The sequence below is a fragment of the Hippocampus bargibanti genome, linkage group LG05, assembly GCF_051943395.1.
Source record: "Hippocampus bargibanti isolate YZ-2025 linkage group LG05, ASM5194339v1, whole genome shotgun sequence".
Classification (NCBI taxonomy): Eukaryota; Metazoa; Chordata; class Actinopteri; order Syngnathiformes; family Syngnathidae; genus Hippocampus; species Hippocampus bargibanti.
Window position 1 is genome coordinate 27322898 of NC_142738.1, and position 17103 is coordinate 27340000.

Genomic DNA, 17103 nt, shown 5'->3' on the forward strand with positions numbered 1-17103 from the left:
AAACTCTACTTGGGACAAGATCTCCTGCTTGACCCGGAGAGTTCACTCCACCCTTTTCCGACTGAGAACCAGTCTCAGATTTGAAGGTGCTGGTTTTAATTCGCCCAGATCACACTGCGCCCGCCCCCTTTGGCCCCTCCCATGGCTGGTGAGCCCATGAAAATGGGACCCATGTTGCCTCTTCAGGCTGAACCCGTCCGTCCAAGCTCCATGGGTGCAGGCCTGGGAACCAGGCCTTGATAGCGAGCCCCACCTTTAGGCCTGACTCCAGAGCGGGAACCTGGTGACCGGGCAAGGGATCCATTTATTTTATTCTTCATGAGGGGGCTGTTGAGGCTAGTGATGGGAATATGAGGCCTTATCGAAGCAATGAGCCCTTCCAACCAAATGCTTCACTTTTTGGCCGATACAAAATTGGGCCTCACTTGCTCTGCTGCGCCATCACAGTGATGAAAGGCAGGGAGTTGTGATAGGAATGACTGTGCATGTGTTACTCGAAATGATAATTGCTTTACTTTTGACATTGAAACACAAACAAGGAACATGACACACCTTTCATTCATTTTTGTTGAAGGAAAAGTGTAAGGAGCTTGATTTTTCTCTTTATTTGTAAGTTGGTAGTTGTCAGATCTCCCAGGCTGACACGCGAATGTGTCCCAGAGCTTGATCGTGGTGTGGAGTTGAGCAAGTCGTGCTGTGGACTCCGTCTGACGCTATGCGGGTCTCTGCGAGTCCCGCGACGGCTACTTATGTACCCATTTTCATGCGTGGGAAAAGGATCAGGCTGAGACGCACTTCAAAGACATCAAAGGGTTGAAAGGTGCACTTCAAAGGTGTAAACACATCAGCGGCGCAGTGTGCACCTGTGACGCCACAGGTGTTCTGTTGGTACCCAAATTCTTTAGAACAAAGTTTACACTTCCCCCTTTAAAAATATCAGCAAGTAGAATACATTAGAACCAGTGATCCATCCATCCATTGTCCGTACCGCTTATTCCTCATTAGGGTCGCGGGGGGTGCTGGAACCTATCCCAGCCGTCTTCGGGCACTAGGCTGAATTGGTTGCCAGCCAATCGCACGGCTTGCTTGCTCGCTTAAGGTTGTCCATCGTGTCCGATAATGACAGTCCAGTTCTACTTCTTGTGAGACCATTTCATGTGACTGTATAGCCCAATCCATGATCCACACTGCTTGCCACAGGCAGAGCACGTGCAGGCATTGACTGGGTTGTGGGTATGGCACCGGCATGATGTCTCCTTTGACGTTTCCTGGTCCATCGGTCACCTCGGTCTTCCTCAAGTGTCTGTATGCCTTGTTGGATGAGCTGCCGCCAGATGGAGCGTTGAGCTGCAATGTCCTTCAGCTGGGTGGGTTCAGGCCGCAATTTTTTCATGGCAGTCTTCACCTGGTTTTTATAGCGTTTTTTGGGGCCTCCTGCCAGGCGACGGCCGAGATGGAGCTGGCCATAAAGCACCTTACGTGGCAAGCGCTCTTCTGGCATCCAGACCACATGGCCTAGCCAGCGATGTTGGTGCTGGGTGACTGTAGCCTCCACACTGATGCAGTTGGTTTTGCAGAGTACTTCAGTGTGGGAGACTCTGGAAGGCCTCAAGCATCCTGAGGTAGCGACTGTACAGGGTCCATAGAGGAGGGTTGACACAACAGCCCGATAAACTGCAGACTTGGTGTGGAGTTTGAGATCTTTGTTTTGAAAGACTCTCCTCCTAAGTCTGCCAAAAGATGCTGATGCCTATTTGATCCGTTTTTGTATCTCTCTGTCGATGCTGCAGTCGTCAGAGAGAAAGCTGCCCAGGTATTTGAAAGAGTCCACTATTGCTCGTGGCTTATTGGAGATGGTGAAGGCTGGTGGATGAACTGGAGGAATGGATGCCCACTGACAAATTACCTCAGTCTTTTCCACATTGACAGAGAGGCCCAGTCTACCATAGGCATCTGCAGCAGCTGAGAGACAGCTTGTTGTGCTTCTGGTGTGAGGGCCACAACTGCACAGTAATCTGCATATTGGAGTTTGATGACGTGCTCTGATCTTACTTTCGTGACTGCCTGGAGCCTCCTAATGTTGAATAGATTTCAATCGAGCCGGAAATCTATGGTAACCTCACTGTTCTTCTCAATCCTCTCATTGAGTCTCGTTTCACTGAGAGCAGCGATGTCAATATTGTAGCGGTTGACTTCAGCTGCAATGAGTGTTCATCAGTGTTGATGTTGGTGTCCAGGAGTGTCCTTGTGTTCCATGATGCCAGTATGAGAGGGAATACAGTGAGACCTCAGCTTACGAACTTAATTGGTTCCCAGACAGAGTGTAAGCCAAAAAGTGTGTATCACAAAAAAAAATTATCATAGGAAACCATTAAAATGGGAACAATCAGTTCCGAGGTTTCCATAAAATATACTTTTCAACTAAATAAGCCTTAAAACTACATACAACCTACCTTATAGTATAGTAAATGTGCTATAGTATTGTAATGAAAGAAATACACTGCACTGTATAATAAAGTTGTCATGATCTGGTTGGCGACCAACGCAGGGCGCTGTCGGCCCCGGCTGCAAGGTGCTGGTCGTCCCGATCAGATTGGCGACCAGCGGGTAGCGACGTCAGCCCTGCCGGCAGCCTCGCAGGTGCTGGTCGTTATAATCACTGACACTTAAAAGGACACCCGGCACGACCATCCGTTGTCGGTTCATTGTTTGCTACTTTTCCGTTTTGCTCTGGACTGGTCTCGTTCCCCCGGTGCAGTTCACGCCCACGTCGGCGTCCGGCCTAGACCTGGTCCCATACGGCCGTACGGGGTGACATTCTGCGCCTGGAAGTTCGACGTCCACGTTGAGCCATGCGCCGTTGCGTGAACGTGCGAAAGGGATCGCACTCACGCCCACGACGATCCGTGCCGTGTCTTCGTCCACCCCAGGCCGAGTCCCGTTCCCATCAGGCCGCCGCCCGTCATATGCTGGAGAGGCAGCGGTTGCCCTCTCCACCGACCGTTCCCTGGCGAGTGGACCTTTTGGGAGACTGTTGGGACTTCTGGAAGCAGCCCCTTGAAGGGGGCGTACTGTCATGATCTGGTTGGCGACCAACGAGGGGGGCGCTGTCAGCCCCGCCTGCAAGGTGCTGGTCGTCCCGATCAGATTGGCGACCAGCGGGTAGCGACGTCAGCCCTGCCGGCAGCCTCGCAGGTGCTGGTCGTTATAATCACTGACACTTAAAAGGACACCCGGCACGACCATCCGTTGTCGGTTCATTGTTTGCTACTTTTCCGTTTTGCTACTTTTACTTTTCCGTTTTTGTTTTGCCTAATCTCGTTCCATAAACCTACGGAGAGGAGATGGGCATCTTTTCTTTTGCTCATCGCCGTTATTTTTTACTTTTTCATCGCTCCTGTGAACGGGGAATCCACGCGCACGCGGAATCCCATTGTTTACAGTCGAGACCAGCTACTAGCGTGGCGGGCTAATAGCGGACTAGCGGCCGCCGCACCAGACATCCCCGATGAATTGAAGAGGAGGAAACGAGGATGTCGGGCCGGGAAAGATCGCCGCAAAAGAACGAGGAAATACCGACACGTTCTCCCGTCCGTCATCATGGGGAACGTGAGATCGCTCCCAAATAAAATGGACGAGCTGGCGGCGCTAACGCGACATCAGAGGGAGTACCGGGAAGCCAGCTTGCTACTCGTCACGGAGACATGGCTTTCGGCAATCACTCCGGACGCCCACGCAGAGTTGGAGGGCTTCCAACTCGTACGAGCGGACAGAAATGAAGGCAGCGGTAAGCAGAAAGGAGGGGGGATTGCTGTATTTGTGAATGACAAATGGTGCAATCCTGGGCACATCACGGTGAAGGAAAAACTTTGCACTCGAGACATCGAGCTGCTAGCCGTTAGCCTCCGGCCACATTACCTGCCACGGGAATTCTCACACGTCATAGCCGTGACGACGTACATTCCCCCTACGGCAAATGGCGGCGCTGCCTCCGATGCCCTCATATCTGTTGTAAACAAGCTGCAAAACCAGTCCCCCAACGCCTTGTTTATCATCTCAGGGGACTTCAATCACATTTCCCTGAAATTCTCCCTCCCAACATTCACACAGTATGTAACTTGTGCCACCAGAGACAATAACATATTGGACCTATTTTATTCAAACGCCAAGGATGCATACAAACCCTCCCCCCTCCCCCCTCTCGGAAGAGCAGACCACAATATGGTTTATCTCCAGCCTGTGTACAAACCCCTTGTCCAGAGGCAACCAGCTGTGACCCGCACGATCAAAAGATGGTCCACAGAAGCTGAAGAAGCTCTGCGGGACTGTTTTGATTCAACCAGGTGGGAGCGCTTTACTGAGATTCATGGGGAAGACATTGACTCACTCACCAACACCATCACAGACTACATTAACTTTTGTGAACAAAACACCGTACCCACCAGGACTGTGCGGTGTTTTGCCAACAACAAACCATGGATTAATCCCGACATAAAAGTCCTCCTGAAGGAGAAGAAAAGGGCTTTTGTGTCGGGCAACAGAGAGGAACTGAAGGCCGTGCAGATCCAACTGAGGAGGAAGATCAGAGAGGGGAAGAAGGCCTACAGGATGAAAATGGAGGAGCAGCTGCAAGCCAGCAATGTCGCTGGTGTCTGGAAGGGCCTGAAAAACATCTCAGGCCACAAAAGCCCAGTGACATTGAACGAAAAAGACAAGGACTGGGCAGATGAACTCAACCGCTTTTTCAACCGGTTTGACAAGACGCCAGCCGCCCCCGGCCCACCGTCAACTTCACCTGTAGCTGCACCTGCACCAACTCTCACTGTGGCCTTACCCTCCCTGCCCCCTCTCACGACCAGCTTTCCACAACCAACATCTGCCCTCCCAACCGTTGCCACACCCTCAGCCGCCACTCTGCCTCCTGGTTCCTGCCTGTCTGTCACAACTGCGCAGGTGAGGAACCAACTGAGGAGGATGCAGGTGAGGAAGGCAGCAGGTCCGGATGACATCAGTTCCCGACTCCTCAAGACCTGCTCCGACCAGCTGTGTGACATTGTCCAGCACTTGTTCAACCTGAGCCTGTAGCTGGGCAGAGTTCCACAGCTGTGGAAAACGTCATGCCTGGTCCCAGTGCCCAAGATTGCCAACCCCAAAGAGCTCAACAGCTACAGACCGGTGGCGCTGACGTCTCACCTGATGAAGACGCTGGAGAGACTCGTCCTCGCCCACCTGCGACCGCTGGCAAGCTCATCGCTGGACCCGCTGCAGTTTGCCTACCAGCCCAGCATCGGTGTGGAGGATGCCATCATCTACCTCCTCCATACGGCGTTGCTGCACCTGGAGAATGCTGGGAGCACGGTGAGGATCACATTCTTCGATTTCTCCAGTGCCTTCAACACCATCCAGCCAAGTCTACTGGGGGACAAGCTGCAACATGCCGGAGTCGACCATCACCTCACATCCTGGATTACAGACTACCTCACAAACAGGCCACAGTACGTGAGGGTAAAGAACTGTGAGTCGGACAGGCTTCTCTGCAGCACCGGAGCGCCGCAGGGAACAGTCCTGGCTCCATTCCTCTTCACCCTCTACACCTCGGACTTCAACTACAACACCCCAACCTGCCACCTTCAGAAGTTCTCTGACGACTCAGCTATTGTCGGCCTCATTACAGAGGGAGACGATAGGGAGTACAGGGGACTGACAAAGGACTTTGTGGACTGGTGCCAGCAGAATCACCTCCAGATCAACACCGGCAAAACCAAGGAGCTGGTGGTGGACTTCTGCAGGAAACAATCCTCTCCTGCACCATTGAACATCCAGGGTTCGGACATTGAGAGGGTGACCTCCTACAAGTACCTGGGTGTTACTCTCAACAATAAACTGGACTGGACAACAAACACGGATGCCCTAATCAAAAAGGGACAGAGTCGCCTCTTCCTCCTCAGGAAACTGAGGTCTTTTGGAGTTCAGGGGTCACTCCTAAAGACTTTCTATGACTCTGTGGTGGCATCAGCCATCCACTATGGCATTGTCTGCTGGTCAGGCAGCATCACCACCCGGGACAGAAAAAGACTGGAGCGCTTTGTCAAGCGGGCCAGTTCTGTCGTGGGCTGCTCGCTGGACTCTCTAGAGGAGGTGGGCAACAGACGGACGCTAGCTAAACTAAAAGCTATGACGGACAGCCCCTCCCACCCCCTCCTGCCCATCTTGACAGCTCTGGGTAGCTCCTTTAGCCAGAGACTATTACACTCGCGCTGCAAGAAGGAGCGGTACCGCCGCTCGTTCCTACCGACTGCTGTCAGGCTTCACAATTCCCAATGATCACATGTGAAAAAAAAAAACAAAAAAAAAAAAAAAAACTGGACACTTGTAAATATGGGTTGTTGCAATATATCTAAATGCATTTCTTGATTCTGCACTATGTACAGTCTTGTTTATAGAACGGTTTTTGCACATCTACATTTGCACAGTATACAGTTGACATTTTTATTTTGTTATGCTTAGAATATCTTGTTTTCTATCCTTTCACTCCCACCCCAACCCCATCCCTCTTCAATTGCTGCTGTGGACTGCAAATTTCCCCATTGCGGGACGAATAAAGGTATTCTGATTCTGATTCTGATTTTTTGCTGCATGCGTTGTGTATGTTTTTTTTTAACTTGGTGGACTTTTACTTTTGGTCTTCTTTTGCTACTTTGTATTTTTTCCATTCAGATGATTTTGATGTTTTACATTTGCATTAGCTGACTTTAATTTAATACAATTTGTCAAACAACCTCCTGCTCCCTCCTGCCTGCTTTTTGGGATCCGCACCCGCCATCACCACCTCGCAAACCGTGACAAAAGTCACTTTATTTACATTTGTGATGGTCGTTGATGGCTCTTAATTGACACCTGTTGCTTTCTGACTTGTAAGGTCTTACGAAACTGAGGCATCACATTATCATTCATCATGTTGATGATTCTCATAGCCTTTTCTGGATGGAACTGTTCAGTAAAAGCCTGCACAAATCAAATCCTCTATGTTGAGGACCTCATTATGGTCAGCAACAAGCTCCTCGATGTCATCTGCATCCACTTCGAGTCCCGTAGGTGCTGGCAGAGATTTTATTAGCAAATCCGATGCTTCCACGGTCGATGCTTCCACGGACGCGGAATAAAATGCGTCACGTGAAAGCATCGACTAAATAACGCCTTTGTGTAAACTTTACACAAAGGCGTTATTTAGTCGATGTGAGAAGCACGAACGAGGTGTGCGTTTGTGGCGTCACATGTGCACGCCACGGCTGTCATGTGAATCTCAGCCTGACACATCTCTCACGCTGTATGTCACTACCCTGACAGTAAAATTCTTCATTTCCGCCACTGCCACCTTCCTTCGCCTAAAAGCTTTACAGTGTTGTGTAAACTTTACACAAAGGCGTTATTTAGTCGATGCTTTCACGTGACTAATGACGCCGAAATCATCACGTGCGAGTTGACAGCTGGGGCGGTGCCGCCGCTCACGACACTTCAATTTGATTTCATTTCAACGAATCGCTGAAGCTTTACACCGGAAAGCTTTTAGGCGAAGGATGGTGGCAATGGTGGAAAGCGAGAATGTTACTCTCAGGGAAGTGACACACAGCGTGAGAGATGTGTCAGGCTGAGATTCACATGACAGCCGCGGTGTGCACGTGTGACGCCACAAACGCACACCTTGTTCGGGTTTCTCAATGATCTCCTTCTCCTCGACGATTATTATAATTTTTGTGTCTTCTTTGGCTGAACACGAGCCTGTGGTGGTTTTTTTCGGTAATAATTAGTAAAATTATCTGCAAAAAGCTCCTCGGAGGCGATTGACGTGTGAATTCAGAGAGAGGGGGCCTGGAAAGTAGCGCCGGCTGGAGCGCTATTCGGTCGTGTGCTTCCACCGAACATCACTCCGCCACATCCGAAAAGCACTCCGCCAGCCGGAGGGTGTGCATCGCGAAAAGTAGTGCGTATTTCAAGGTTTCATTTTCATAAATTTGACGTTCGTAAGACGAAAAGTTCGTAAGATAAGATGTTCGTAAGCTGAGGTCTCACTGTATTTTCTTTGTTTTATTTTGACCGCTGACTGGAATTCCCGATAGGTACAGGATTTTTTATTTTTTTTGAGTAGGCAATGTTTGGGCCACCTTTTCTAGGCCCTTCCCCAGTTGGGTGAGCAGTGCAGTCCTGAATAGGGCTGCTCAGTCGCACGGGGTCTGCCGGGAGCAGATACCACTGAATTCCACCTGCTAGTGACCATGAATACCCCGTGCCGCTGGTGTGCAGAGTTCTGATTAGGAGCTTGCAGTGCATTCATACTTGCTCCCGTCACCAGACACCCCATCGCCACCAGACTCTGGTCCATTTCCGGTAGATGGTCCCACCAAGGTAGAGATGGAAACCTGCGCAGAGATTATTTTAAGTGCAACTTCTTCACTGTAGGAGGGTGGCAAGAGGAGCCCAGGACGACCGGCACTATTCCACAGTTGCAGGAGGCTGTCGAAGCTCCAGTCTTTCGGAGGACCGCCTATCGTGTCCCACCAGAACACGTTGCTTTTCTCTCAGGATGTGCTCTCCTAGCCTTTGTCTTCCTAGACTTACCCACAAGGCAGCAGGGCAGTGGTTGGTCAGTGCCAGGGCATGTTCACTACATGGGCCTGTGCAGCTGACCTCTGGGGACCATTGCAGCTCCGAGATCCCCTGTCGATTAGCCTGGAGTCGCGAGACATCCAGTTACCATGTGTGGCCACGGGGAGGCCGGACAAGAGTCTTGGTGATGGAGAGGCTGTATACCGGCAGAGGAAGACTTACACAGAGCTGCTTCACTGTTCACCACTAAGGGCTAGCCAGCGGCAGCGAGCTGTAAGCGAGAGAGTTGCAAGCAGGTGGCAAGTAAACATGCCTCTTGCCTCTAGCTACTGCACTAAACAGATCACAACACCCTGTGTTAAACACACACACCAATCGCAGGACACACAAAGACATACAACAGTCACTCTCACACTCACAACTAGGGACAATTTGGAGTGTTAAATCTGCCTGCCATGCGTATTTTTGGAATGTGGGAAGAAACCGGGGGACCTGGAGAAAACCCACGCGGGCCCGGGAACAACATGCAAACTCCACACAGGGAGGCGAACCAACGAACTCCGCACTGAAGCCGACGTGCTAACCACTTAACTACCCGCGCCTTGAATCGCGCTACAAAAATTGTTTTACTTATTTAGTCGGCACACAACTCGGAGCCTTGGCATAGTCAGCCACATCACTAGCGAGGCCAGACCTGTTTGCCATGGGTGACACTGTCTCAGGGGCAGAAAACCTCAGACAACTTAGCTCCACCCCTCCACCATGGAGATTTTTAGGTTAAATGAAAGGCAAATAAAGTAAATAAACAAAAAGTGTTTTTACTTTCAAAAAGTACATATAATACAATTCTGTTTTATTATGTTTTAGAAATTAAGTTGGTGGCCAGCCAATCACAGCGCACACAGAGACAAACATCCAATCACTCTCACACTCACACCAATGGACAATTTAGTGTTCAATAAGCCTGCCATGCATGTTTTTGGAATGTGGGAGGAACATGCAAACTCCACAAAGGGAGGCCTGAGTGGGTTTTAAACTCATGACCTCTGCACTGTGAAGTCGGCATGCTAAGCACTCAACTACAGACGCGCCCCAACTTACAATCATTTGTGTTATGAACAACGGTACATAAGAACGTTTTTTCAGGTATATCAATAAATGTTCAAATGAAGATCCTGTAAATTAGATTTTGAGCCTTTTTCCCACCGAGCTCGCTTGCGAATGGCTGTTACTATGCTTCACACACACACGTACGCACACAGACTAATTAGAGGTTTCAAGGGCTGGATGTTTACGCGACAGACACCAAGGCTGACCAATCGGTCAATGAGTTCAGGACGCGATTCGCCGAGCTCGCTTACGATTGGCAGCATAGTCTGTGGGCGGGGAGGAAATCCCTCTTCCGAGTTGAGGTTCCGAGGAGGAGGCGATACATAACAAAAAGTAATGACTGCTAGCATGTAATTCAGTAAATTACATGCCAGTAGCCTCAGTCATGGCTTACTGAAGACTCAAGGATATATGTGGTCGTAGGTGCGAATTTATTTTACAACTGTTAGAGCATCTGTGTTTTATACTTCCTCGTTCAGTGTTTCACTTAAACATATTCCATACAAAATATAGCACTGAAGATATTTACGAACAAATTCACCTTACAAACGACTGCTCAGAACATATCTTGTTCATAAGGTGGGGAGCGTCTGTAATCTGAAGATGTGTTGCAAGCGGGACAGCTGGAAAACACATGAGACTTTGAATTATTTAAATTGCTTGGTGCCAAATAATGCAACATTTTGATGATTCCACTAACATTTAGTCTGAAGCGACTTTGGTTTGACCTAAAAAAGCCCACTCTCTCCACAGTTGCTTCAAGATTGTTTTCATAGTAAATATTTTAAATGCAAACTGGTATTCCAGTCACCATTGGTGTTGTGATGAGTTCCCACTCAGTGTTGAAGTCAGGAATTGTTATTGTTATGAAGTGCAATAGGTCAGAAAAGGTGTGCCAGTCACTCAGGTTAGAAGGGCTTAGTCGGCGTGGCAATGATGATGGTGGCGTGTTGGCACTATTTCAGACATCCGCGGCTGCTAGAGGTGGTGCCACATGGTTCACAGTCACCTCATGTCATTTCATCTTGACATGTGATTGTGTGGCCTAGTGTGACAACTTTGGTGAGTGTGTTCTGATTGCTCCTGGCAAAGACACATTTAACGAGTTTAAAACACTGCAGTGCAATCACTCGTAATAAGCACATACACACAAACACACGTCATTCACGCTATTCAGGCAGCTGTAAACAGAGTGCATCATTCTGAAAGACCACAAGTCAAATGAACAAAGTTTTGTCAATGGATACAAATTAAACAAGCGATGTATAGTTCTGAGTGTGTCTGTCTGTGTATCGGTCTGTCTGTGTATCTGTCTGACAAGGACACGGAAAGTCCTACTGGACCCTCTGCGCCCTGCCCACCACCTTTTCTAGCTACTCCCCTCAGGTAGGCGCTACCGATCCATGCGCAACAAATCCAGCAGACATTTAAACAGCTTCTTCCCCCAAGCCATTAACTCTCTAAACAGTTACCCAAATATAACTGCGTAGTGCCTCTTTGCAATTTTGAACAACTTTGTGGAACAGCATCGCGTTATCATCATTGTAGATCTAGGGCTGTACTCACTAGAACCACTGTTACTGACCAATATAATCTCCAGAACCAGACACTGATGCACTCAAGAACATCTGGATAATTGCACGTTTTACGACAAATACGGCCTCAAATGGTTTAATGACTTCCCGCACCAACTGTACAACTGTTATGAATATTTATATTTTATTCAACCACTGTTCACTTTCGCTCTGCTTGATACTTTGCACATTGTCTCAAAGTTGTTCCTGAGAGGTACTACTGACATTAAGGAATTCAATTAGATTAGATTTGCATGTATTTGTGTCCTCCATACTTATTGTCATGTCTTTTTTATGATGATACTCGTGCAGGATGTTCTCCCAGAGACAAATTCCTTGTATGTTCTACATACTTGGCCAATAAAGATGATTCTGAGATGTGTATCTCTGTGTGTATCTGTGAGACAGACATATTGGTTGGGGGATGGAGTCGACAGTGCTCTTTATCAAAATAGTTTATTTAGGCTTTTGTCACAAAAGCAAGACATACCTTGTCTCGAATGTCCCATTTGTCACCTTTATCTTCCCCAACTACAAATATGACAAATAAGCCATTGGTTTATAACTTCTGAGAAGAGCAATGAAGAAAATACAATGTTTTGTGTGGGTGTTAAAAAGACATACTTCACCACAGCTGTGTATAATTTCTTGAGCCCCTGATGTGTGACAAATGGGGGGTGTCACAAACAAAACTCTAGACAGACCTTTGGTTTAAGGTGGACCTATGAGCAATGTTGTCACTTACAAGCATACACTAGAAACCTGCAATAAATGTCAACATTTTACAAAGGACTGGGAAGCCTCGCAGATTTCATGTTCAACTACATAGAACTTGCACTCCAGACAGAAAAACAAACAACCGGGGTGGGATGAGGGATGATCTATTGGAGAAAAAAAATCAGTCTAGACAACAGTGGGAGCAGATTCTATAGAACCTTGCAACTCTTCAGACGCAAAAATAATACATTTTTTTCTCCACTCAAAGATCAGTGGCACCTTCTGTTGGTCGGTAGACAAATTAGACCTTCCTATCCCAGCATGCCTGTGGTTCTGCAGCTGCTTTTCAACTACTAGGCAAAAGAGGGCCTTTGGGAGTGAAACATGCTCTAAGACAGAACTCTCTTGTGGAGGCCACTTGTTCACTGACACAAGGAGCACAAGTGTCATACATTTGTACATGCCCACTGGAGGCAGACGAGTCAAGCATGATTCACTGGTAATTGATCAGACGTGCGAGAGGCCTGGGACGTGCGCTGGCTTGTACAGCTAGCCAGCGAGCCCAGCCAGTCAGCCAATAGAAGTGGGGAACAGACTCCCTCTTATTTGCTGGGGATCTTTGCTCTTTTCCGAGCGATGGCGTCTTCCACGGCCTTCAGTTGCTTGAGCAGCTCTTCGCGACGAGACAAGGTGTTGCTGGGTTTACTGGAAGCGGCAGCTGGAGCCATGGCGGCGAGCTTGACAGACTGAACTACGGGGCCTTTTGCAGATGATTTCAAGGGTGGTGACAGAGGACGCTTTCTAAAAAAACAGATCAGAAATGGAGTTATGCTTCATACTGGTATTATTTGACCACACATCTGGAGATTTGAAATTTGTGTCAAATAGGTCGGCGTGCTGTTTAATCTCATATATGCCCGTGTCAGCAATTAATTAATTTCGAAATTGTTTGTGTGGACTTGATTGTTGATTCACTGCATCTTGGAGCAACTCAGGGAGGAGAAAACAGATTCAACTACTTGATTGAGACAGACAAAAGCGCTCAAGCAGTCTCAACAAGCCAAGAGCAATTTTTTGGGCAGCATAAACACAAGTGAATAAAAAGACCAAAAAAACCCTGGTCTCATGCATTGTAAATAGTACAGCCATGTTATATTGAGTCAATACATATATCAAATACCGTATTTTCACAACCAAAGAGCGCACCGTGTGAAAAGGCGCAGTCTCATTTATGTGTGCCATTTCTGTATTTAACACACACATTGGGTGCACCGGATGAAAGGACGCAAGTTTTATATACCGGTACATATCCTCTACTGCCATACAGGCGTCCGCCTTACCACAACATACAGGCGTATTTAAAAAAACAGATCGGGAGCAAAACTGAGTTTGACAGTGCTTTATTTATTAATGACAAAGTAAGAACATTTTTTAATCATCGCTCATCCATTCCTTTCATCACTTTGCTGCTGTGGAATGTAAATTTCTCCACTGTGAGACTAATAAAGGCAAATCCAATCCAATCCAATCCAATAGGCGTCGGCATGGTAAAAACAAGCACATTACCGGTAACAGAATCGAACAGTTGCGCTAAATCCAACATGGCAGGTGAAGCTGTGGTCTCCTTCGGTCATCCATCGCTCCCACGCCGCTCGCAGCCTCACTTTGAACGACCGGTTCACACCGATGTCCAGCGGTTGGAGTTCCTTGGTCAACCCACCCGGAATCACAGCAAGCGTAGCGTTCATCCGCTTCACTTTCAGTTTCACATTGTCTGTGAGATGCGCTCGCATAGAGTCAGAAATCAGAAGTGACGGTGATGTGTGGAAAAAACCTCCCGGTCTCCTTACATACACCTGCCTCAGCCACTCCATCATATCCTCGTCCATCCAGCCCTTTTCGTTTGCCTTAATAATGACGCCTGCTGGAAATGTCTGTTTAGGCAAAGTCTTTCTTTTAAAAATCACCATCGGCGGCAGTTTCTCTCCGTTTGCATGGCAACTAGCGTTACTGCTCTGAGTCGAATGGTGACAGTCGAAACGCTCCTTCCGCTCGCTCTTTGCTCGACGATCCATTGCTCGAGTCTTTCCTCCAACTCCGGCCACCTGGCTTTATGTCCGCGAAAACTCAGCTGAGTCTTCTTCACCTGTCGGAGTTCGTTCTCCAGCTTCCTCCACTTGCGAACCATCGACTCGTTAACTTTATATTCTCTCGCCGCGGCTCGATTCCCATGCTCGTCGGCGTAGCTGATACCCTTCAGTTTAAACTGAGCGTCATAACCATGTCTCTTTGCCATTTTCAGGGTTGTTCGAACAGCAATGTTCTGCATAAAGCACATGCGTACCTGTTCTTTTATACACAACCCATGCCCACGCACCCCCCTCATGTTCTCTTCCACGTCGTCATGGTGGTCTCTAATACGTCCGCACATTCGGCGCACTGCACTACAGGGCGCACTGCACATTTTGAAAAAAAATCTGAGACGTTTATATGCGCCTCATGGTCGTGAAAATACGGTATGCTTTTTATACTTTTATATGTTTTTATACTTCGAACCATGTAGTTCTTTTTATGATTTTGTTGACTGGTTGTACATTTAAGGATCCTGACATTTTCTTTTGTGCATAGAATAATTTTGACCACCCCCTTTTTCAATTTTGCTGCTGTAGATTGAAATTTCCCCACCGTGGGACTATGAAAGGCTTTCTGATTCTGATGAAAGTAAAAAAAAAAATCCTTAATTCAGGGAAAATCTAGAAGACTTTCATCTCTGACAAAGTAACCATTTTACAGAAGAGGAACATGAGTCACTTAGAATTACACATGTACATTATGGCATATTCCTCATTTAGGACAGCCATTTGTGAATAGAGCAAACATTCCTGCAGCTGCTGGGAACAATGACAAATATGTGTGCATTTACTCGTGTGTGTGTGTATAACCTCGGACAGTTCCACTAACCTTTCCCCCTGGGGGGGCAGTGGCCGTGGTCCTTGGCCTCTGTGGCGATCCATTCGAGGGGAGGGTTGGGGTCGACCAGGTATCCTCCGATCACGAGCTAAAAGAAGTTGATGAAGTCATTAGCACTGGTTCCTGGCTTTTTGGAACTACACATGATTTTATAGAATGGGTCAGAATTTTTTGGACTAATATATATATATATATATATATATATATATATATATATATATATATATATATATATATATATATATATATATATATATATACAGTAAAGTCTCGTTATATCGATATCGGATATATCGATAGTCCCGGTTATATCGATATTTTTCCGACTCCCTTGAATATCGATATAACGAGACTTTACTGTATATATATATATATATATATATATATATATATATATATATATATATATATATATATATATATATATATATATATATATATATATATATGGGTCTAAGTCGCCGGTGTTCTACTGGTCGCCCTCTCCCCGGCCATTCCCCACTCTTTGCGTGACACCCGACCAGCGGCTGTCTGTGGTGCCGATGCGCCTGACCCGCCACCTCACCCAGAAGCAGAACGAACTGTTTCCAAGAGGCGGCGGTGCCAGCCCTGGGCCCGACGCAGCGTTTTCATCGCGGCAATCCTGAGCGCCGATGCCCAACCCGCCTCGCCTCTAGTCCTGGCCGCGGCTGGCGTCGGAGGACCCGCTCCCCGTTCTTGTCGAGACCCTCTCCCCGTTCTTGTCGAGGCAGTCCTGCGTGCCCGAGCACCGACGGTGGGCACTCCTCCTACGGCGCCATCACGCGGCTGATTGTTGTGCACGAGTGAGATGGCCAAAAATGTCGGACGCGTTGCCAGGCTGCTAGCGCGTTGCGGTGCCAGGCGTAGAATTAAAAAAAAAAAAGTCTGGCCGTCATGGTCGTAAGTACGGGTCGTCCTAAATTGCGCTGGTTGGAAATCGGATGTTACCTGTACTTTATGCCGGTACAATATGAAAATCACTATTTTGGGATTAAGACAACAAATAGTCTAGGGTTTCTTATGCAGTCCGCCACTACGTTTCCATGCATGGTGGCAGTATTTGTGGCAACCCAAAAGCAATTATGTGGTGCAGTTCAGATCAGTTGTTTTGGTGTTTGTAGTGAAATGTGCCTTAGGATATTTCTCACCTCTGTCAGGAGACATGGCCATTCTCTTGCTGAGGGGCGAACCAGGTCGGTCTTTGTCTGAGGGGAGATAACGCTTTCTGTTTCCCTTATCACCTTGCTGCTGGAAAAAAGTAAGTTACATGTTAAAAACAACCACAAGAAACCCAGTTGCGCCATTATGTGTTGTAAGTCATTGTGTTCTTGGTCTGTGACCAAGCTGGTAAACAGATTTAAAGGACAACCAACGTCTCCGGACTAGTTGTGGCCATAATTTGTAAAATGGCTTCAAATGACTTCTACTGAGTGTATTTTACAAAGATTCCACCGCATGTAGCTATATTTTACGTTTTAAGACTCGCGCTGAATATTCAGGAAGTCTTGTTTTTGAGTTGGTGACGAGTCCTCACGTTACGTCATGAAAGGACCCCCCCCCCCCCCCCGACTGACAAAAAGACACATTGTAGCAGTCCATCACGTCAATGTATTTTGCTGTACTATTTGTCTGAAAACCTTGATGTTGCATCCAAAAGCCACCAGAAGAGGGCGTCCAAGCTCCATGGAAGGACTTTATCAGCCTGTGGAAACGGGCTGATTCATTCCTCACGGGAGCTGGTCGCCATTTTTGGGTGCGACATTACCCCCCGCCCGTTTGCCTCAAAATGACACGGAAAAAATTATTTAATCGATTGCAAACTTGTATGCTTTCCTCTTCAGAACTATTTGAATCATATTCATAACTGGATGTGTAACAAGAAAGCATATTCTCCGAATCTGAAGCCATTGTTTTGAGTTTTCAGCAATGCAAGACGTCTTGGCGTGACGTCACGAACTGGGGGCGGGACTTTCTGAAAATGCGCAATTCGCAGCTCAATTTTTTTGCAGATTTTGGACACAAAGTCATTTTTATTGGTGTTTTGCATTTGAATAAAAATATCATACTGCGTGTTTTGGGTATTTTAGATGCTATAAAACGTTTTTCT

At 47.5% G+C, this 17103-nt stretch overlaps 1 protein-coding gene across 4 annotated transcripts in view; it reads right to left on the reverse strand.

Moving 5' to 3' along the window:
* Positions 1-11725: 11725 nt before the first annotated feature.
* zc3h18 (zinc finger CCCH-type containing 18) overlaps positions 11726-17103 on the reverse strand; it is a 53640-nt gene continuing 48262 nt past the window's right edge. For 3 of the 4 annotated variants that reach the window (XM_088997547.1, XM_088997544.1, XM_088997545.1), the window contains 3 exons: positions 16145-16244; positions 14967-15063; positions 11726-12806 (listed from right to left, as the gene is read on the reverse strand). In XM_088997547.1, coding sequence (XP_088853673.1) covers positions 12608-12806; positions 14967-15063; positions 16145-16244 — 396 coding nt within the window. In that variant the 3' untranslated portion in view covers positions 11726-12607. The remainder of the gene's footprint in view (positions 12807-14966; positions 15064-16144; positions 16245-17103) is intronic. The other variant, XM_088997546.1, reaches the window with a different exon arrangement.